The sequence below is a fragment of the Pneumocystis carinii genome, assembly GCF_001477545.1.
Source record: "Pneumocystis carinii B80 chromosome Unknown supercont1.17, whole genome shotgun sequence".
NCBI classification, from domain to species: domain Eukaryota; kingdom Fungi; phylum Ascomycota; class Pneumocystomycetes; order Pneumocystales; family Pneumocystaceae; genus Pneumocystis; species Pneumocystis carinii.
The window spans coordinates 229,881-249,316 of NW_017264729.1; the positions used below are offsets into that span (position 1 = coordinate 229,881).

The following is a 19,436-nucleotide window of genomic DNA, read 5'->3' on the forward strand; positions in this document are numbered from 1 at the left end:
GGTTAGGTATTATACACTATATTTAGGACAGGGTTAGGGTTTATCAATATCATCCGGAGTCACTCTCTAAGCTGAGATTGAAATTTTAAGAAATTAAGGATGGTTAAATGTAAGTTAATTTTGTATTTTTTTAATAGATTTAAGATTTTTTTCTTTTTATGAGATTTTTCTTATTTTTTTGTGAAAAAAAAGGGTTAAAAAGAAAAAGATATTAAGGAAAAAAGCAAATATTAAATTTTGTTTTTTTTAATATGGAATTTATCATTAAATATGGAATTTATTATTAAATATTGAATGAATATTAACAGTTGTTTTTAGTTATTAAACCAGGAAAAGTTATATTGATTCTTCGAGGACGATATGGTATTGGGATATTTTTTTAGTATGAAAGAATATTAATAAGATATATAAAGCTGGTAGAAAAGCGGTTATTGTTCAACAGGTAGATTCAGGATCTAAGTTTCATCCATTTGGACATGCAATTGCTATTGGTATTGATCGGTATCCACGAAAAGTGACCAGAAGAATGGGTTCTAGTAAAATTTCTAAACGGTCTAAAATAAAGCCTTTTATTAAAATTATTAATTTTAATCATTTTATGGTCACGCGTTATACTTTTGAACTTGAAACTTTGAAGGGGATTGTTACACCAGAAACGTTTAGAGAACCTTCTCAACGTGAAGAAGCTAAAAAGGCGATTAAAAGAATCCTTGAAGAAAGATATATGGTATATAATTGATTTTATATTTAATAATATTTTCTTATATTTTCAGTCCGGAAAAAATAGGTGGTTTTTCACACCTATTAGGTTTTAAAATGATATTTATTCTATTTTGATAATTTAAATTTGTATGTATGTGTATTTTAAATTTTTTTAAAGAAATTAAATCATCTCAATTTTAAAAAATTGATTCATTCCTCTTTCATTTATATTTTTTTCTCTATTTTTAACTTGAAAATACTGATTTTACTCATTTATACATAATAATCATTGATTTTTTTCTTATAAATGATATTTTTTATTCTATATACTTAATAGTTAAAAAATCTTGACTAAATATATTTATTTTAAAATATAAACTATCTAATATCAAAAATTATCTGTTTAACTTTTAAATTTAAATGTTTTATCTATTATAATTCTTAATATTAGTCGATTCAACATATATTCGTAATAATAACATCTAAAGCACATAATTTACACGTCAATCTAAACATATAATTTATTTCTATATATTATTTATATCTATCTATACCATCTATATCATCTACATCTATCTATGATAGACCTGCCTGATCTAACATATCTGCACATTTATCATTATATACAATACATATATATTAAAAAAAATTATTACATATTCCTTTTATTAATACATTAACTAAAGATCTTTCTTTTAAATAACTATAAAATAACACTTTTTATCATTAATTTATACACTTGAGCTATCGTCCCCGCTTAAACCCTTATGTTGATATTCTATTTTTAACGTTATAAGATTAAATCAAATATAAAATGAATATATTTCTTTAAAAAAGCAATATTTAAAGGAATATTTTCTTATAAATAGATGGGGATTCCTGGGTTATGGCCATTCCTTAAAGAATTTGGAGAGAGTACAAGTATAAGAAATATTATAAGTTTTATCAGGCTTATTAGAACTAGCATTAGCAAAACTTGCGTGTGATTATTATTATAAGGATGATAGAGTGCCTAAAGGCTTTAGAATTGGGATTGATTTGTTGATTTGGTCGTATCAGATGCGTTCAAGTTATGGAGGACAAAATCCAGAATTAAGAACGCTTTTTTTTCGTCTTTGTAGACTTGGATATCTTGGGATTTTGCCTATTTTTGTCTTAGATGGATCTAAGAAACCGTTATTTAAAAGAAATAAGAAGGTTCCAAAGGCGATATTTGGATTATCGGAAGTAATAGATTTGATTCGTTTGTTTGGGTTTCCTATCTGGTATGCGCCGGGGGAAGCAGAAGCAGAATGTGCTTTGTTATTAAAGAACTCTATTATTGATGCAGTAATGTCTACGGATGTTGATTCGTTTATATTTGGTGCACAAAAAGTGATAAGTGGATGGAGTATGAGTGAAGAATCAAAAACAAGTACACTTTCGAATGTTTCTATTTTTGATATAGAAACAGTTACTAAGAAGAGCAATATTAGTCAAGCAGGAATGCTTCTTATTGCTCTTATATCTTCTGGGGATTATGATTCAACTGGTATTCCAAATTGTGGAATTAAGACGGCGATCGGTGCAGCAAAAGCTGGGTTTGGGGATTCTCTTTTATCTTTGATCAAAAGTGGTTCAGATTTGACTTGTTGGAAAAAGGATCTTGAGGAATATTTATCTAAAAACCATGGTGGACATTCTTCAGCTAAACATTCATCTTTAAAATTACCCGAAGATTTTCCAAATCAAGATATTATTCAATTTTATATTAATCCAGTAGTATCAAGCGATTTAGATATAAAAAGGAAATTACGTCATGTTGTATGGAAATGGCCTATCAATGTCCCTAAATTACAGAAATTTGTATCCATCCATTTTTCTTGGTCTGGATTACCTGGTATTAAAAGATTTGTACGATCATTTGCTCCGTGTTATTTAGTATCTTTCTTAAAGTATACGGATTTTTCAAAACATTCACAAATAAATTCTTTACAAAAATCAAACTCTATAAAAAAAACTAATTCTACATATTTTACTAATCTAAAAGATCCCTCAAAAAATATTGAAAATAATGACGAAAAATTCGGAATTAAACTTCTTTGCTATAGAAAACATATCTCTACCGGATATTCTTTAGAATTTCGTGTATCTTTTTCTCCCTTTAAGTTAATAAATATTGATTTTACTAACGAAAAACAATCAAATAATAATATTCAGTCAAACGACAATATTCTGTCAAACGACAATATACATTCAAATCATAAAAATACTCGTCATTCTACACTTATCGATAATCTTTTTGATTTAAATGAAAAAATGGAGATTTGGGTTTTAGACCCTTATCTTCATCTTTTTCAAAAACATAATATCATAGAATGGAAATCTAAATCTAAAAAAAATATTTCTTTAAAAAAAAAATTAGGTTATGATCAATTAGGTGCAATTGAAAGTTATTTACTTGTCACTTCAAAAAATACTTCTATTTTAGGCTCTTTACAACTTGATCAAAATCCTTCTTCAAAAATTTCACAAACATATAAAACAAAAAATATCTCTTCAAATTCTTCAATGTCTTCTTTAACTCAAAAAACTTTATCAACTTTTATTTCAACCTCTCTTTAAATCTACTTTTAATCTACTTTTTAATCTAACTTTATTCTATCTTTATTCTATCTTTAATCTACTTTTAATCTACCTTCTACCTCCTTCTACCTACGACCTTCTATCTAGCCTTATACGGCTACCCTTCTATCGATACTCCTCCTATCGATACTCCTTATAATATTATATCCTTATTATTATACCCTAATTTTACCTTGTTTTCTTTTAATTCCACTTATTTTCTTTTAATTCTACTTATTTTTTATACTATTTCATCGACTTTTCTATTCTTCTAATCTTTATCTCTAATCTAACCTCTTTTCTACTATTACCTTATTAATATTAGTCACTTAACTATTTTATTTATCAAGATCCGATATTTTTATTCATTTTTTTAAAAAAAATATCTCCGGCTAATCTAAATCTTGATTTTTTACTTGTATAAAAATTATTATATCTATTTAATAATCTTAATTTTCACTTTATTTATACATATTTTTCTTTACATTCTTTCTCTCTTTAATATATTCTTTTATTCATTATTATTATATTCACTCTTATGATTGTTGATTCGGTTCATATTAATCAAACGGATGTATATGGAAAACATCCGTTTATGTTAAACCCAGATCAGAAGAATGTCTATATATAATAAAAGCTATCTAAAATATCTGTCTTCCTTATATAAAATTAATAATTATTATAAATTTTAAAATAGAGTTTAAATGGATTCCTGGTGTGCTTATTAAGATTATAATATTACGACAAGGTTAAAAACAAGGAATTGTTTAGAAAATTTTATTATAAATAATAATAACATAAATAATAAAATAACATAAAAAATAACATAAAACAACATAAATAATAATATAAATAATAATATAAAACAACATAAGAACCTTATCTTTAAGATATAATATTATTGAGATTGTGAATGGCAGATACAGAATCAGAGAAATTGGTAATAATAATAAAAGCAAATAGATAAATTATTAAATACGTATTAGAAACGGACAGCAGAGGAGGAGAAAGGTAGGGAATATGAAGAAGGACAGGAAAAGGTAGAAAAAGTAGAAAAAGATAGGGAAAAAGTGGAAAAAAAGGAATTAGAAGAAGAAGAAAAAGAAGAAGAGAAGAAATTACCGGGAACATATACAGATGAAAAAGTACAAGTACCGGAAGGGTTTGAAGGGGATATGTTTTCACTTACGTATGATATACGGGAAGGGAATCCATTTCCAGAGAATCCAGATGCGCCGAAAGAATTACATCAATTAACGATTCGAGCGTTAGTAGTGGGATCACTTTTGGGGTCGATAGTAGCATCATCGAATATATATTTGGGGTTAAAAACAGGGTTTACATTTGGGGCACAACTATTTGGAGCGATTTTTGGATTTGCAATTCTTCGGTTTATTTCGAAAGTGATGCCAGAATGGTTTGGAGGAGGGTTTTTTGGACCGAAAGAGAATTGTACGGTTCAAACAGCGGCAACGGCAGCAGGAGGTATGGCGGGTATGTTTGTATCATCTATACCTGCTATGTATTCATTAAACCTTCTTGGATCGGGGCCGGAAGAGGATTTTTGGCGTCTGGTAAGTTTTACGGCGGTTAGTGCATATTATGGGTTATTCTTTGTTATTCCATTGCGAAGGTTTTATATTATTTATCAAAAATTAGTATTCCCGACGTCATCAGCATGTGCATTAACGATTCATTCATTACATTCCGGAGCGGTAGCGCATTCGGTTATGAAGAAAAAGATATGGTCACTTTCGATATCATTTCTGGCGGCTATTGTTCTTCGTGTTTGCGCCGATTATTTGCCAGGTATACTTTGGGATTGGCATCTCTTTTGGTGGTTATATAAAGCGGGATGGAAAGGAATTATTGGAGCGGAAAATTGGGGATGGTGGATTGAGCTTACACCGGCATTTTTCGGTGTTGGTTTCTTTTCGGGATTAAATGCAGCGGCTAGTTTCTTCATTGGATCCGTTTTATCATGGGCTATTATAGGACCTATTATATCCAAAACAGGTATTGCACCTCATTATACGGTATTATCTCCGGAACATCCTGATTGGGTATCCTATTCTTCTATGAGTTTACAGTCTTCATTGAATCCGAATGGATTTGATCCTATTAAATCCTCATCACCTCGATATTGGTTACTTTGGCCCGGTGTTATGCTTATGTTGTGCTCATCTTTCGCCGAAGTTATCATGAATGGACCAGTTTTGTGGTTAGGATTGAAACGGGTCATTCTTGTTCTTTATTATAAACTACGTCGTAAGGAAGTTCCCGTTTTCAAAAATGCCATTCAAGATCCTGCACCCCCTGAAACTCAGATTCCAGCATGGCAATGGGTGCCATTATTGATTGTATCGATTATTTTTACGTGTGTTGTTCTTACGTTGCAATATGATATCAGCGTTGGGTTATCTCTTCTTGCTATATTTTTAGGTTTTCTTTTCTCTTTTATTGGTGCGCAATCTTCAGGTGCAACCGATGTTAATCCTGTTTCGATTTGTGCTAAATCTTCTCAATTGGTTTTCGGTAGTATTTCGAGTGCGCAAAAGATGGACGAAATCTCGGCACAAAGACTTAATCTTATCGCTGGTACTGTGGCATCATCGTCTGCTTCACAATCGGTTGATATGATTGGCGATTTGAAAACAGGTCATCTTCTTGGTGCTTATCCTAAAGTTCAATTTTATGCACAAGTAATTGGATCTTTTTTCTCTATCTGGATAAGCGTAGCTCTCTACATTTTGTTTGACAAAGCTTATCCATGTTTTACGACTCAATTTATGCCTGGATATCCAAACACTCAAAAATGTGTTTTCGGTGCACCATCCATTGCTTCATGGAGAGCAGTTGCTAGTGCTATGACTAATGAGCGATTACCTATCCCTCCATCTTCCGGATACACCTCAATTGCTCTCGGTATTATAGCTGCTGCTACTGTTGTATTCAAGTATACTTATTCTCCCGAAAAATATCGCCCATTTATTCCAAATTTTAATGCAATTGGTCTCGGATTCGTCGTGCCACAAACACATTATGCAACAGTCATGTTTATCGGTGCTATTGTTGCCTATTTCTGGAAGAGAGCTAAACCCGTTTCTTATGATATTTATGCTCTTTCTATTGCTACCGGCTTTGCTGCTGGTGAAGGCATGGGTGGTGTTCTCAATGCTATTACACAGATCTCTGGTGTTAGCGGAAGCGTTTATGGTTCAAGTGTTGGTTGTCCATATGATTCATGGTGTGGTTAATCATTATACTTAATCTTTTTTTTATGCTATACTTTATTTCTTACAAGTAATTGGTTATTATTTTATTCTTTCGTTTTTACATAAACTATATTTATATATATATACATTTTATTATCATATTCTTTGCACTTTTATTGGGTGTATTGTATATTAAGATCTTTATTTAATATAAATGTTCCGATCCTTAAATATAACCTTGCTTAACCCAGGTTTCTGGAGATTTTAATAAATGTCAAGCTTCTCCTCCCTTTCATGGGATGATATGGAGATTTCATTAACATCATGGATGTAAGTCATATATCAGGTTAAATATTGAGTCTTATTTATTTTTTTTATAGAAGAAGTGCAGTTGATGAGATGGGGTTTGAGAAAATGACGCCAGTTCAAGCAAGTACAATACCTCTTTTTATGAAGAATAAGGATGTGGTTGTAGAGGTGTTTTTATAAAGTTTTTTTGCAGTTTTTTTGATAAAATTTCAGGCAGTAACAGGATCAGGAAAAACCTTAGCTTTTTTACTGCCTATACTAGAGAAATTAATAAGAAGAGAGGAGCCATTAGAAGAATATCATATAGGATCATTAGTAGTATCACCTACAAGGTTTTTAATGAAGGGATATACGGTGTGTTTAAAATTAAATAGAGAATTAGCAATGCAGATATATTCTGTTTATGAAAGTATTATGAGTAGATCGGAGGAGATAAATGTTAATTTGAGAGCCCAACTTGTTATAGGAGGGGTAGTAAGTATACAGCAAAATATAGAAGAATTTAATGAAAAATCGCCATCAATTATTATTGGTACACCGGGACGTATTGATCAGCTTCTTTCATTAACACATGTTAAAACGAAGGAGCTTGAAATTTTGGTTATGGATGAGGCGGACAGATTGCTTGATATGGGGTTTTTTCATGTTATAGAATCGATTATTAAAAAGTTACCCAAACAAAGACGAACAGGTCTTTTTAGCGCTACTTTAACAGAAGCAGTTGATAAACTTGTTAAAACGGGGCTTAGAAATCCTGTGAAGATAGTTGTTAGAGTAGGAAACCAAGAAAATACTAAAGAAGATAGATGCGTTCCTGCAAGGTAATATATAGAGATAGAGAGAGAGAGAGAGAGAGAGAGATGATGATATACATATAATTGATCTATAATTAATTGATCTATAATTAATTGATTTATAATTAACTCTTATAGTTTACAAATATTTTATATGATTTTGTCATCAGCAGAAAAATTTATACAACTAATTAGATTATTAAATTATTCATATATTAAAGATGGGATGAGAAAGTTTATTGTTTATTTTCTTTCTTGTGTTTCTGTTGATTATTTTTCTATAATTTTTTCACAAATATCATATTTAAAGAAAACATTTAGGATATTTTCTCTTCATGGCAAGCAAAGTTCATCTTTAAGAGTTAAGAATTATAAGGCATTTTCTAATGCGTTATCTGAAACACCTTCTATATTATTTACTACAGATTTGGCAGCAAGAGGTCTTGATATACCTAATGTAGATATGGTTATTCAAATGGATCCACCGTTAGATCCAAAATCATTTTCTCATCGTTGTGGAAGGGCAGGAAGAGCAGGTAGATCTGGTAAAGCTGTCGTTATGTTAAATAGAGGACGAGAGGAAGACTATGTTCATTTTTTAAAAGTTAGAAAAATACCAATTCAACCTTTAGAAAGGATTAGGAAAGATAACAGTATTATGGAAGACAAGGAAGATGAATCTAAAGAAGAAATACTTGCATTGGTCAAAGAAATACGAAATATCGTTAAAAAAGATAGAGATTTGTATGAAAAGGTATGTTAATATTTATTCTTTATAATATCTTATAGATCTTCAGGGTTTAAGGGCATTTGTATCTTATGTAAGGGCATATTCAAAACACCAGGCACATTTTATTTTTCGTGTTAAAGATCTTGATTTTTCTGGCTTAGCATATTCTTTTGGATTATTTCATTTTCCTAAAATGCCTGAATTAAAAAACTTGGTTTTAGATTTTGAGGGGGAAAATATAGATGTAAAATATCTGCTTTAATATTTTATATATTAATTTCATAATAGCTGGACAAATTAACTTATGCTGATAAATTAAAAGAAAAGGCTAGATTAAAAAAAAAAGAGGAACAGAAATTAATGAATGAAGGAAAAAATACTGTTTTCATGAAAAAAAAAGTTATTCCTTGGTCAAAAAATATAGATTTAAAACAAAAGAAAAAAAATCGTCAAAATAAACGCAAATATAAAAGTCTTTTAAAGAAAAAAACATAATATCTTGTTTAAAATATAAAGGCATTTGTATTATATACATTTCATCATATTAATCATACATGTTTAATAATATAAAAATACATATAATACTAATATTTTATATTTAAACTTTTAAATTAATATATACCCTAAAAAATGTCTAAAAATATAGCTGATATAAATCATTCTGAAAACTCTCATTATTCCCTATTTCAACCATTATTGGCTCTTCTTAATCCTAATTATTCATCATTCCAATATCAAAATGACCCTTCTATTGTATCTTATATATCAGAGTTAATAGAATCTTCTATATATGAATTATCAGAAAAACAAAATGAATTAAATATTAAAGATAAAAAGACTACATATGACTTGGTTGAAATTATTAAAAAGGAATATGATCATTTGATCACTATATTAAATTATAAAAATGAGTTTACTGGATCTTTTAATATTCTTGAAGAATCAGTTAATAAAATTCAAACAACAATTACATCTATTAATGAGAGAATTTTAAATTTTGGGCTTTTAAAAGATGGAATTAATGGAATTAATGGAATTCTTAAAGAGTTTCTTTTATTACATGAATATGAAGAATATATTTTAAATTTATTTGAAATTCCATCTTTAATAGAGATATGTATAAGAAATAATAACTATTCAGAGGCACTACAACTTATATCATATGGGAAAAAATTGGGAGATGAATATTCTCAAGTAGATATGATTCAAGATTTAGTAAAAAAAGTTAATTATATGTCTGAATATTTACAAAAACAATTATTATTACTTCTTAAAGGAACAATAAAATTAACAGAAGCTATTAAAGTAAAAATTTAGTATATTTTTTTTTTGGAGGATTAATTGAAGCAGGTTATTGAATATCTTCGTAGAACAAATGAGTTTTTAGAGATTGAATTGTGCTATATATTTCTATTATCTCGTTGGGATTATATAGAGGGACTTATTTCTGATTTGAATTCGTCTAATAAACAAGATAATCCTGAAAAATATCTTAAAGAATATATTGGGATATTTAGAGAACATAGTTTTAATATATTTTCATATTATACATTGATATTTTTAAGAGAGGAATCTGTACTTTATGTATTTTCAGAAAATTCAGAAAATAATATTTCAGTAAAAAATGATGATAATTTGAATGGAAAAATATCAAGAAGAAGATTACTTTCAAATTTTGCATTACATATGGTATCTGAAATAAAAAATACATTGGCTATATATATTCCATATATTTATGATAATAAAGTAAAAGCATCAATACTTAATCGTATTTTATATTGTGGACAAAGTCTAGGAAGGATTGGGGTTGATTTTAGTTTAGCATTAGTTGATATTTTTGGTGATGAATGGGTTGATCTTATTAAAGATCATGAAAATATGATGAAAAAGTTAGAGACAAGTACAGAAATATAAATGCATATCTCTTTATAATTCCTTTATATACATATTATTATTGTTTCAAAATATATAAATTTTATAATGTAATTTCATTTAATACTGCACTATCGGTTAAACCAAGTTTTTTAATACAAGAAAAATATCTGTTTTGATCCTTTCTACGTAAATATTTAAGAATTGCCTGACGTTTATGTACCAAATGTCTTAAAGATCTAAGACTATTTTTATCTTTATGATGAGATGAGAGATGAAAATTTATATAGTGAATTCTGACTGTAAATACCGCTGCTAAATATTTATATTAGATTAAAATAGTAATTTTAAATATAAATTATACCTTGTACTTCTGGCGATCCTGTATCTAATTCATGTTGTCTAAATTTTTCAACTGCCATAGAAATATTCAAAAGTTGTATTGCTTTACTATTACTATTTTTCAAATCCATAAGTCGTCTCATTACATTTTCTTTTCTTTCTTCTCGTTCAATTATTTCTTGAGTTTTACAAACAGATGCTAATTTAACAATAATATTTTCTTCATTTTTTTCTTTTTTTAAATCAAAAAATTCTTCAATATTTCCTTCTTTAGATATAATTTCTAATAATGCTTCAATATTTTCTGTATTTTCATTAACACCAATATATTCTGATGCCTTTTTTTTAAGTTCTTCTAAACTGCTTTTATTAATAACTGATGATGAAAGTCCAATACGGCCAAGATTAGCCTCTTTAGTTAGCTTGAAAAATTTATCTAATTCTCCTTCTGAAAAGAAAAAATTTGCCTTATTATTTGAAATTCTTTCTGAAGAAAAAAAATCTTGTGGATATAAAATAGAACGTGTAAATTCTGTAGGTATTCCTGTAGCCGCATTACATATCATTGGACGACGATCCTCTTTAAGCTTCCTTTGCTTCTCAATATTCTGTTTTCTACGACGAATTGCTGCATATGATTGTTTCCATCTTGTACTTATAGTATGAAATTCTGAGTTTCTTAATAAATTATAGATAAAAGCTTCATAATTTGTCTTTTTACATAAAAAATATTGACTTTTCTTATAAAATATTCTTAACATTTTCTTAATTTTTAACTTTTCTTAACGTTTTCTTAACTTTTCTTAACCTTTCTTAACCTTTCTTAACTCTTTTTTAACTTTTTTTAACTTTTTATTAACTTTTCTATATTAATTCTTAAGAAAATTTAATAAAACGTTAAGAATTGTTGACTCAAAATCTTAACAAACGAAAACTTAAATTAAGAATTTTATTAAAAATCCTTAAAAACCAGTTAAAAATGCTTGGTAAGTTCTAATTTTTCTTAAGAATTTCTTAAATATGAGTTAATTTTCCTAGTTTTAACTGAAACAAGTGCTGGATATGCTATTTTTAAGTTTTCTGCTAAGGAAAAGATCTTTAAGAAACCAGAAACACTATATAAAAGTCTTGATACGCTAGATAAAGCAACAAGTTTGTAAGTTCCTTGGTTTTATATTAAAAAAATGTATAATATTTGCTGAAATGGATTTTTTTATATGATAGACTTAAGTTAAAAGTGTTTTCAAGATTTGAAAATATAATGGAAGCTCTTGATAATGTATCAGCTATTAATGAGGGAAGAGTTACAGGAAAACTTGCATCATTACTTTCAGAGTTTTCAGGAAAAAAAGATTCTCTTATTGTTTCAGATTCGAAGTAATTTATATAAGAATACAAGTAATATTTAATTATAATTGATTGATAGACTTGCAAATTCTATAAAAAAGCTCCCGGATCTTAATGTTTCTATTATATTTGATCCATCAGTTCAAGAACTTTATCGAGTTATTAGAGAACATATTACATCACTTATATCAGAACTGACGCCAACGGATATGTCTAATATGGTTTTGGGATTGAGTCATAGTCTTTCTCGACATAAGCTTAAATTTTCACCAGATAAAGTGGATACTATGATTATTCAAGCCATTGTATTATTAGATGATTTAGATAAGGAACTTAATATATATGTGATGCGTATAAAAGAATGGTATGGATGGCATTTTCCAGAAATGTCTCGAATAGTTTTGGATAATATAGTTTATGTAAAAGTAATTAAAGCTATGGGATATAGAACAATGGCAGAAGAAACAGATTTTTCTGAAATTCTTCCTGAAGATATTGAGATTTCTTTGAAGGGAGCAGCTAAAGTGTCTATGGGAACAGAAATAACAGATGATGATTTAGAAAATATTAATTTGTTAGCAGATCAAATTCTATCACTTGCAGAATATCGTGTTCAGCTTTCAGAATATTTACGTAATCGTATGGAAGTTATTGCTCCTAATCTTACTGCATTGGTTGGTGAGCTTATAGGGGCACGTCTTATAGCTCATGCAGGTTCTTTGTTAAATCTTGCAAAGCAACCAGCATCAACCATTCAAATCTTAGGAGCAGAAAAGGCCCTTTTTCGAGCTCTTAAAACGAAACATGATACACCAAAATATGGTTTAATATATCATTCTAGTTTAATAGGACAGGCCAGTTCTAGAAATAAAGGAAAAATAGCAAGGATATTAGCCACAAAGGCGGCTATTAGTTTAAGAGTTGATGCTATGGGAGAAAAAGACATTGCAACTATTGGAATAGAAAATAAATTAAAAGTAGAAGCAAGATTACGAGCATTAGAAGGTGAAAGATTAGAAAAACTTTCTACTCCAAGCGAAAAACTTTGGAAAAAACATCAAATTCAAATGTAAGTATCCCGATATTTAATTAAAGTATTAGTAAAACCAATATAGAGCACCAAAATACAATCCAGATACTGATATTGTAATTGATACAGATTTAAAAGAAGATTCTTTGCAAGTTAAAATGAAAAAGTCATCTCCAGAAGTTAACGTAACTGAAGATATAAAAACAGAAAGTTCTAAGACAAAGAAAAAAGATAAAAAAGATAAAAGTAAAAGCGAAAAAAAAAGAAGAATGAGTGAAGTTGAAAATGTCCCTACTACTACAGAATCGCATGATAAATCTAAACGTAAGAAAATTAAAGATAAATCACATCTATAATATTTATCCTAATTTATAAATCATATATTATATAAAAGGTGTTTTTTGATTGGATAATTGAGAAAAATAATATTTTATTTATATATATTTTATTTTATTATATTAATTTTGTTAATTTTGATTATATTATTTATTAATACTTTATATATTAAAAATACGCCAGTTTTAATTAGGTACTATGGCCGAGTTGGTCTAAGGCGTGGGACTCAAGCTTATGAGTTTTATCTCATCTCGAAAGAGGCCTGGGTTCGAATCCCAGTGGTACCAATATTTCTCTTATCAGTTATTTTTTCTTGTTTTTACTGTATGTATGAGATTTTTATATGTTTGATCTAGATAAGCTACTTTTTTTTTAAAAAAATACATTGAATCATAATTTAATTTAAAATTTCTTTAAAAAGAAACTGATATTATTTTTTATATGAATAATTGTTTTTAAAATTATATATCTACTATTAATCCTCTTTAAACATTCTTAATTTTATTTACAAGGTTATAAGTTTTTAGATTTTACGCTTTATATTACTTATATAAGATTTATATAAATTTATATTTGATATAATATAAATATGATTTTGAGAATTTTTGCTTTAATTTGAATTTCTATTACTATTGAAAATCCTACTTATAATTTTATTTTAAAATATCAATGTTTAACAGATAAAAATAATTTTTCGTATCAATTTATTTATATTCTCTTTAATTTGAAAAATATAAGAAATTATATATAAAATTAAAGTTTTAATATAGTCTATTTTTATAATATTTTCAAGATTGATTGTTCAAAAATTAAAACTTTATTAAATTATTTTTATTTGTAAAAATTTAAGCATTTTATAAAGCAAATATTGGCTAAAATGTAAATATAAATAAATATATAACTGTAATTCCTAATCTTCCAAATTTATTACAATCGTAATATAATATATTAAGTTTTACATTGGATTTATTATTAATTTTTGGATTTTTTTTAAAATTCATATTATTTTAATTTATAATATTTATTTAATATTATTATCATTTGATTTAAAATGTTTATTTTCTTATTTCAAATTGCCAATTTTAAATATAAGCATCTAGTTTAAATAAGTTTTTTATATGATTTTTAATTTTACGCTATTATAATTAAAAGGTTTTTATATTTTATTAATTTCATTTCATATTAAATAGTATCAAATGAAACATTTTATTTCAAATCTGCTATTCAAATTTTCAAATTATATTTTTCTTTTATATTATAATATATATACTATATACTTTTATTAAGATATACTTTTGTAAATGCCAAACATATTATATACTTATTTATAATTTTTTTAATAGTATTTTCTTAGCCTTTTTTATCCCTTGCTTTTGTTATTAATTTTATAAACTAGGTAAATTCTAAATGTTATAGTTTTATTCAAAATATGATTTAATTGAAGACGATTTGTTAACCTATACTTTCAATTACGATATTGTAATACTACAATATTCATAAATATTGTATTTTTAATTCTATAAATTACTGAAATTAAGAATACAACTTATTAATATAGTCTTATATTGCCTCGAAAATTTATTTTTTATATTTAACCATATCTTGGCCTGAATTTATAAAATTTTTAAACTTTATACACCATTTTATGCTTCTTTAAAAAAACGTGTTAATGCAATAAATACACAAATTTACTAAATTTAAAAATTTAGCATGTTGTATTACGTTTTCTTTCTGATTTGGCAGGATTTGTTAATTGTTTTATGGCAATTAAATCCTCCATGATTTCCGATTCCTTAGCACCAAGTATATCATTTGAAGGTTTATCACGCTCTCTTTCTTGTTTTTCTCGACCACGATCTCTAGTAATTTGTTCTTCTATAGAATTAAGAAAAGAACTTATATTTTCCGAATTTTTCTTCCAATTATAAATAGTAGATGAAAAAAGAGATATATCTTCTGTAAGCCCAGGTTTATTATTTACATACCCTTTTCTGTGTCGAAGCTTTCTTTTGTCTGTAGACGTAATCGAAATAGGCGATAAAGATGGATTCGTGCTAGAATGAGAATATAATACAAAAGATGAATCATTTACAATATCAAGTAATTCTTTGTCTTCATGAAGTCTTCGTTTTCTTGAAAATAAATGTGAAAGTAATCTAGATTTTAATGTCGCTTTACTCATCTATAAATATAAACCAATCTCTTTTAAAAAAAAAAAACATCTTCTATACCGTAAATTCTTCTTCTAATAACTCCACATCATGTTCAAATTCACTTTCCGCCCTTTTTAATAAAAAATCTTTCATAAGTTGAATACTTTTCAATTCTTTCTCCCGGATCTCCTCTAAATCCCTAAGACTATGAAGATATTCCTCATGTGTCCCATCATGTAACTGTTGCATTTCATTTTGAAGTGATAAAAGTTGGTTATGGAAATAACTCTCTCTATTCAACAAAAAATCTCGAGAAATATGATCCAATTTTTCAATTAATATCCGTCGTCGCTTATCTTTCTTCGATTCTGATGTTGATACATTTAATGAATATGGATATAACTGCTCCGTTGATTCTATAAACATCAACCCTCCTAAAAACCCTTTATCTTTCTCTTTTTACCATCTGACCATTCCTCATTTTCACGTAAAACCGCTGCAAGTAAATCCATTATTTTCCTTATTATAATACCTTTTAATAAACAAAATAGTCCTTAATATCTCATTATTAGCATTATATTATACTATAATTACTACATACCTTACAATTCAATAAAATTTCCAGTGCCATCTCATCGGTGCTTGATATTTTACTGTGGTTACTGGGGCAACGCGTCTTCAAAACAATCGATAACCCATTTTTATTATAAAAAGCTTAAGAAAAGCTTAAGAAAAGCTTAAGATAGTGCAGAAGTCAAAAATATGAGAGTTAATGGGGCTAAATCAAGCTCACCGGATCCTTTGGATATACTTTCGTCCTCTAGAGCTTTATATATGACACCGAATTGTAGACCATCGTTAAGTTTAGTTCATGAAAAACTTGAATTGAGTACAGATATTAGACGAATAGGAGTCTATGTAGATATTGGAAATGATAGAGAAGAAGTTTTATTTGTAAGATTTTATGTAGAGGAGTTTTTTCTGGGGTTAATTATGTAGGTTTCACCTAAAAAAAGGAACAAACATAGGGTGATAGGAACATGTACAAAAAAATCAAATGAAATAAAGGAAGAAGAGGATTCAGGGGAGTCTTTTAGTGAAATAGTTAGCGGAAATAAGAGGGCATTAGATGAAAAAAAGAGGGGAAAAAAAAAACTAGTAAAAGAAGAGAAAAAGACTAGTAATATAGAGTGTTTAGATGGAGAACCGGTATTTGTGCAAGATGAAGGGAATATTATGGAAGATCAGGGAATAAAGAAGGTAGAGGAGGAAGATTTTGATGAGGAAGGGGCATGTTTGTGTAATAATATGATACCTAGTGAAAAAAAAAGAAATAGAGAAAAAGGTTTTTATAATGATGAAGATGATATGTATGTTAAAAATAATGAAAAAATATATTAATTAAAAATAGGGATGTAGATGAAGCAAAAAATAATTTATCTAGCTCTACGAATGAGGTAGTAAAGAGATCGAATGATAATACGAGGACAAGTTGTAAAAAATCAACATCCAAAAAACGAATAAATATAAAAAAACAAGAGAAAACACCGAATACGACAAGAATCTTAGAATCAAAGAATGTAATTATTGAGCCTAATAGATCAATTGAATCGACAAAATCAGTAACACCTAAAAAAGATGTACTAATAGAAGTCTCTAGTCTATCAAAAGGCTCTGCAGAAAGAGCAGAAAATGCTTTAATTCTTACAGGGAAATTTGAATTTGAATCTATTGAGGATCAAGAAGATTCGACTAAATGTGAAGAAAAATTTGAGGAAAAACGTTGTTGGACTAAAAATGAATGGAAACTTTTAGATCTTTTATTAATTAAACATAAAAAAATAAAAAAGGCTTTAGATTGTTTTTTAAAAGTAAATAATAATTTTTCAGAGGAAGAAGTTGATAAACGATTAAAAGTCCTTTTATTTAAAAAAAAAGAAAATTACTATTTGCATATTAACAAGAGAAATAAATCAAATAATCATATACAAATACGAAATAACAGAAGTTCAAATTCGGTTTTTGAATGGAAAAATTGGTTAAAATGGTAATGAGTATATTATGAAGTTTATAAAAGAAATCTAGAATTTAAAATATTTTGAATAAAATATAAGTTTTTTTGAAAAGTTATAATCTATCTATGTATCTATCTAATATTTTATTTCATGAATTTTATTTTTTATATCCTATTGATTCCAGTTATATTACATTAATAGAAATAATAATATAATTAAATTCTTAAGATTTTTTTATTTAATAAATTTTACTTATAAATTATAAGATCTTTATAAGATATATTATGAATATATAATATTTTATTATACATTTAGATTAAAAATTTATAGAAATATAAAAATAAGCTTTATAACCATCTAAAATTAAAAATATTAAATTTATACACAGATTAAGGATTTAATCAAAAAGAAATGGTAAATATTATAGATATTGTTGAGTATATTTAAAATTTTTTATAGAAAGTAAAAGTACTTTCTCGGCAGAAATCATTAGTTGTAGCACCAAGACTTGGTGATCAGAATCCAATGCCTAGGAATCTTAATCATGCTATTCACCCGTTTGAAAGAGCTAGAGAATATGTAAGAGCTCTTAATTCAGTGAAACTGGACAGAATGTTTGCAAAACCATTTATTGGACAACTAGGAAATGGTCATATTGATGGGGTATATTGCATGGCTAAAGATCCTCGGAAAATAGACACTATAGCTACGGGTAGTGGTGATGGAGGTAGAAGCAATATTTAAAAGCTTTTATCTTATTATTTAGTTGTTAAAATTTGGAATCTTATTGAAAGAAATGAAGTTTTGTCTATTGGTGCACATAATGGTACAGTAAATGGGTTAACATATACAGCTGAAGGATATTTATTATCATGTTCTGCAGATAAAATAGTAAAATTATGGTCACTTAATTCAATAGAAGTATGTTTTGTTTTTATTTATTTTCTTGGTTAATATATATATATATAGCCTGTTAATATATATATGGGCACTAACGCTTTTTCTTGTATTGATCATCATTATTCAGAACCTATTTTTGCTACATCATCTACAAAAATTGATATATGGGATGAAAATAGAAATAAACCTATTTTTAGTATGGAATGGGGAGCAGATACTATTCAAACAGTGAAGTTTAATCATGCAGAAACCAATATTGTTGCTAGCGCAGGCGCAGATCGTTCACTTATATTATATGATATAAGAACATGCAAGCCTTTATCAAAATTAATTACACAAGTAATTTTAAATATAATGTAGAAAAGGTCAATTTCTTATATATTATAGCTTCGAACTAATTCTATTTGTTTTAATCCAATGGAAGCTTTTAACTTTGCAGCAGCATCTGATGATCATAATTGTTATATATATGATATGAGAAATCTTAATTTTGCAAAGAATGTTTTAAAAGATCATGTTTCAGCAGTAATGGATGTTGATTTTTCTCCTACTGGTCAAGAATTGGTAACTGGTGGTTATGATAGAACAATACGAATTTTCAATGTAAAAGAAGGTCATTCACGAGATATATATCATACTAAAAGAATGCAAAGAGTTTTTTCTGTGAAATTTACTTCTGATTCTAATTATATTCTTTCTGGCTCAGATGATGGCAATGTTCGTCTTTGGAGAACTAATGCATCTTCAAGAATGCATATACGTAGTACTAGAGAAAGAACAAAAATAGAATATGCAAATGCTCTTAAACAGCGTTATAAGAATATGCCTGAAATTAAAAGGATAAGTAATAGCAGAAATGTTCCAAAAGTAATAGTAAAAATGCAAAAGACTAAAAAAGAAGAATTAGCAGCATTAAAACGAAAAGAAGAAAACAGAAGACGTCACAGCAAACCCAATAGTATATCATATGTACAAGAACGTAAAAAACATATTCTTGCAGTTAAAAAATAAAATAAGTTGAAGGCATAATATTTTGTAAATACACTTAAAATATAATATTAATTTATTAATAACATTTTCAAATTAT

The 19,436-nt window shown here is 27.3% G+C and overlaps 10 protein-coding genes and 1 non-coding gene across 11 annotated transcripts; 9 read left to right on the forward strand and 2 right to left on the reverse strand.

Annotated features, from left to right (window-relative positions):
* Positions 1 to 63: 63 nt before the first annotated feature.
* On the forward strand, positions 64 to 861 carry T552_03524 (hypothetical protein). The gene is made up of 4 exons (XM_018372026.1): positions 64 to 109; positions 319 to 363; positions 414 to 727; positions 774 to 861. The coding sequence occupies exons 1-4, from the start codon at positions 100 to 102 to the stop codon at positions 813 to 815; spliced, it is 411 nt and encodes a 136-aa protein (XP_018224279.1). The 5' UTR covers positions 64 to 99; the 3' UTR covers positions 816 to 861.
* Positions 862 to 1,525: 664 nt separating this feature from the next.
* Positions 1,526 to 3,341, forward strand: T552_03525 (hypothetical protein). The gene is made up of 2 exons (XM_018372027.1): positions 1,526 to 1,623; positions 1,667 to 3,341. The coding sequence occupies exons 1-2, from the start codon at positions 1,572 to 1,574 to the stop codon at positions 3,304 to 3,306; spliced, it is 1,692 nt and encodes a 563-aa protein (XP_018224280.1). The 5' UTR covers positions 1,526 to 1,571; the 3' UTR covers positions 3,307 to 3,341.
* An 836-nt stretch (positions 3,342 to 4,177) lies between these two features.
* Positions 4,178 to 6,609, forward strand: T552_03526 (hypothetical protein). The gene is made up of 2 exons (XM_018372028.1): positions 4,178 to 4,246; positions 4,293 to 6,609. Exons 1-2 carry the CDS (start codon positions 4,220 to 4,222, stop codon positions 6,561 to 6,563), a joined length of 2,298 nt encoding a protein of 765 aa, XP_018224281.1. The 5' UTR covers positions 4,178 to 4,219; the 3' UTR covers positions 6,564 to 6,609.
* Positions 6,610 to 6,792: 183 nt separating this feature from the next.
* T552_03527 (hypothetical protein) lies at positions 6,793 to 8,895 on the forward strand (the record flags this gene model as incomplete). The annotated part of the gene is made up of 6 exons (XM_018372029.1): positions 6,793 to 6,851; positions 6,902 to 6,998; positions 7,044 to 7,651; positions 7,763 to 8,378; positions 8,422 to 8,598; positions 8,643 to 8,895. The coding sequence occupies 6 exons, from the start codon at positions 6,793 to 6,795 to the stop codon at positions 8,847 to 8,849; spliced, it is 1,764 nt and encodes a 587-aa protein (XP_018224282.1). The 3' UTR covers positions 8,850 to 8,895.
* Positions 8,896 to 8,939: 44 nt separating this feature from the next.
* T552_03528 (hypothetical protein) lies at positions 8,940 to 10,301 on the forward strand. Its single transcript, XM_018372030.1, has 2 exons — positions 8,940 to 9,659; positions 9,705 to 10,301. The coding sequence occupies exons 1-2, from the start codon at positions 8,985 to 8,987 to the stop codon at positions 10,266 to 10,268; spliced, it is 1,239 nt and encodes a 412-aa protein (XP_018224283.1). The 5' UTR covers positions 8,940 to 8,984; the 3' UTR covers positions 10,269 to 10,301.
* On the reverse strand, positions 10,287 to 11,373 carry T552_03529 (ribosomal protein S15). The gene is made up of 2 exons (XM_018372031.1): positions 10,591 to 11,373; positions 10,287 to 10,541 (listed from the first exon to the last, which is right to left on the reverse strand). Exons 1-2 carry the CDS (start codon positions 11,327 to 11,329, stop codon positions 10,330 to 10,332), a joined length of 951 nt encoding a protein of 316 aa, XP_018224284.1. The 5' UTR covers positions 11,330 to 11,373; the 3' UTR covers positions 10,287 to 10,329.
* A 129-nt stretch (positions 11,374 to 11,502) lies between these two features.
* On the forward strand, positions 11,503 to 13,342 carry T552_03530 (hypothetical protein). The gene is made up of 5 exons (XM_018372032.1): positions 11,503 to 11,554; positions 11,607 to 11,724; positions 11,793 to 11,945; positions 11,995 to 12,984; positions 13,031 to 13,342. The coding sequence occupies exons 1-5, from the start codon at positions 11,548 to 11,550 to the stop codon at positions 13,299 to 13,301; spliced, it is 1,539 nt and encodes a 512-aa protein (XP_018224285.1). The 5' UTR covers positions 11,503 to 11,547; the 3' UTR covers positions 13,302 to 13,342.
* A 131-nt stretch (positions 13,343 to 13,473) lies between these two features.
* Positions 13,474 to 13,568, forward strand: T552_05049. The gene has a single exon. It is a non-coding gene; the product is annotated as a tRNA-Leu (tRNA).
* Positions 13,569 to 14,942: 1,374 nt separating this feature from the next.
* T552_03532 (hypothetical protein) lies at positions 14,943 to 15,992 on the reverse strand. The gene is made up of 3 exons (XM_018372033.1): positions 15,898 to 15,992; positions 15,513 to 15,850; positions 14,943 to 15,463 (listed from the first exon to the last, which is right to left on the reverse strand). The coding sequence occupies exons 1-3, from the start codon at positions 15,944 to 15,946 to the stop codon at positions 14,987 to 14,989; spliced, it is 864 nt and encodes a 287-aa protein (XP_018224286.1). The 5' UTR covers positions 15,947 to 15,992; the 3' UTR covers positions 14,943 to 14,986.
* A 160-nt stretch (positions 15,993 to 16,152) lies between these two features.
* On the forward strand, positions 16,153 to 17,527 carry T552_03533 (hypothetical protein). Its single transcript, XM_018372034.1, has 3 exons — positions 16,153 to 16,388; positions 16,434 to 16,804; positions 16,846 to 17,527. Exons 1-3 carry the CDS (start codon positions 16,197 to 16,199, stop codon positions 17,483 to 17,485), a joined length of 1,203 nt encoding a protein of 400 aa, XP_018224287.1. The 5' UTR covers positions 16,153 to 16,196; the 3' UTR covers positions 17,486 to 17,527.
* Positions 17,528 to 17,814: 287 nt separating this feature from the next.
* T552_03534 (hypothetical protein) lies at positions 17,815 to 19,406 on the forward strand. The gene is made up of 5 exons (XM_018372035.1): positions 17,815 to 17,863; positions 17,909 to 18,176; positions 18,216 to 18,370; positions 18,419 to 18,688; positions 18,737 to 19,406. Exons 1-5 carry the CDS (start codon positions 17,861 to 17,863, stop codon positions 19,358 to 19,360), a joined length of 1,320 nt encoding a protein of 439 aa, XP_018224288.1. The 5' UTR covers positions 17,815 to 17,860; the 3' UTR covers positions 19,361 to 19,406.
* Positions 19,407 to 19,436: the final 30 nt, after the last annotated feature.

Excerpts from the sequence above, each read along its gene's own strand:
- T552_03524 (XM_018372026.1), top strand. Across the intron at positions 364-413 it reads GATTCTTCGAGGACGATATG|CTGGTAGAAAAGCGGTTATT; the intron begins GTATTGGGATAT and ends AGATATATAAAG. Across the intron at positions 728-773 it reads TCCTTGAAGAAAGATATATG|TCCGGAAAAAATAGGTGGTT; the intron begins GTATATAATTGA and ends TTATATTTTCAG.
- T552_03525 (XM_018372027.1), top strand. The coding sequence starts at position 1,572 with ATGGGGATTCCTGGGTTATGGCCATTCCTTAAAGAATTTGGAGAGAGT. Across the intron at positions 1,624-1,666 it reads AGAATTTGGAGAGAGTACAA|CATTAGCAAAACTTGCGTGT; the intron begins GTATAAGAAATA and ends TATTAGAACTAG.
- T552_03526 (XM_018372028.1), top strand. The coding sequence starts at position 4,220 with ATGGCAGATACAGAATCAGAGAAATTG. Across the intron at positions 4,247-4,292 it reads ATACAGAATCAGAGAAATTG|AAACGGACAGCAGAGGAGGA; the intron begins GTAATAATAATA and ends AATACGTATTAG.
- T552_03528 (XM_018372030.1), top strand. The coding sequence starts at position 8,985 with ATGTCTAAAAATATAGCTGATATAAATCATTCTGAAAACTCTCATTAT. Across the intron at positions 9,660-9,704 it reads AATTAACAGAAGCTATTAAA|GTTATTGAATATCTTCGTAG; the intron begins GTAAAAATTTAG and ends TAATTGAAGCAG.
- T552_03529 (XM_018372031.1), bottom strand. The coding sequence starts at position 11,329 with ATGTTAAGAATATTTTATAAGAAAAGTCAATATTTTTTATGTAAAAAG. Across the intron at positions 10,542-10,590 it reads AGGATCGCCAGAAGTACAAG|CAGCGGTATTTACAGTCAGA; the intron begins GTATAATTTATA and ends ATAAATATTTAG.
- T552_03530 (XM_018372032.1), top strand. Across the intron at positions 11,946-11,994 it reads CTTATTGTTTCAGATTCGAA|ACTTGCAAATTCTATAAAAA; the intron begins GTAATTTATATA and ends ATTGATTGATAG. Across the intron at positions 12,985-13,030 it reads AAAAAACATCAAATTCAAAT|AGCACCAAAATACAATCCAG; the intron begins GTAAGTATCCCG and ends AAACCAATATAG.
- T552_03532 (XM_018372033.1), bottom strand. The coding sequence starts at position 15,946 with ATGGATTTACTTGCAGCGGTTTTACGTGAAAATGAGGAATGGTCAGAT. Across the intron at positions 15,851-15,897 it reads AAATGAGGAATGGTCAGATG|AATCAACGGAGCAGTTATAT; the intron begins GTAAAAAGAGAA and ends TGATGTTTATAG. Across the intron at positions 15,464-15,512 it reads TATTAGAAGAAGAATTTACG|ATGAGTAAAGCGACATTAAA; the intron begins GTATAGAAGATG and ends TTATATTTATAG.
- T552_03533 (XM_018372034.1), top strand. The coding sequence starts at position 16,197 with ATGAGAGTTAATGGGGCTAAATCAAGCTCACCGGATCCTTTGGATATA. Across the intron at positions 16,389-16,433 it reads ATAGAGAAGAAGTTTTATTT|GTTTCACCTAAAAAAAGGAA; the intron begins GTAAGATTTTAT and ends TTAATTATGTAG. Across the intron at positions 16,805-16,845 it reads TATAATGATGAAGATGATAT|GGATGTAGATGAAGCAAAAA; the intron begins GTATGTTAAAAA and ends AATTAAAAATAG.
- T552_03534 (XM_018372035.1), top strand. Across the intron at positions 18,177-18,215 it reads TACGGGTAGTGGTGATGGAG|TTGTTAAAATTTGGAATCTT; the intron begins GTAGAAGCAATA and ends CTTATTATTTAG. Across the intron at positions 18,371-18,418 it reads GGTCACTTAATTCAATAGAA|CCTGTTAATATATATATGGG; the intron begins GTATGTTTTGTT and ends ATATATATATAG.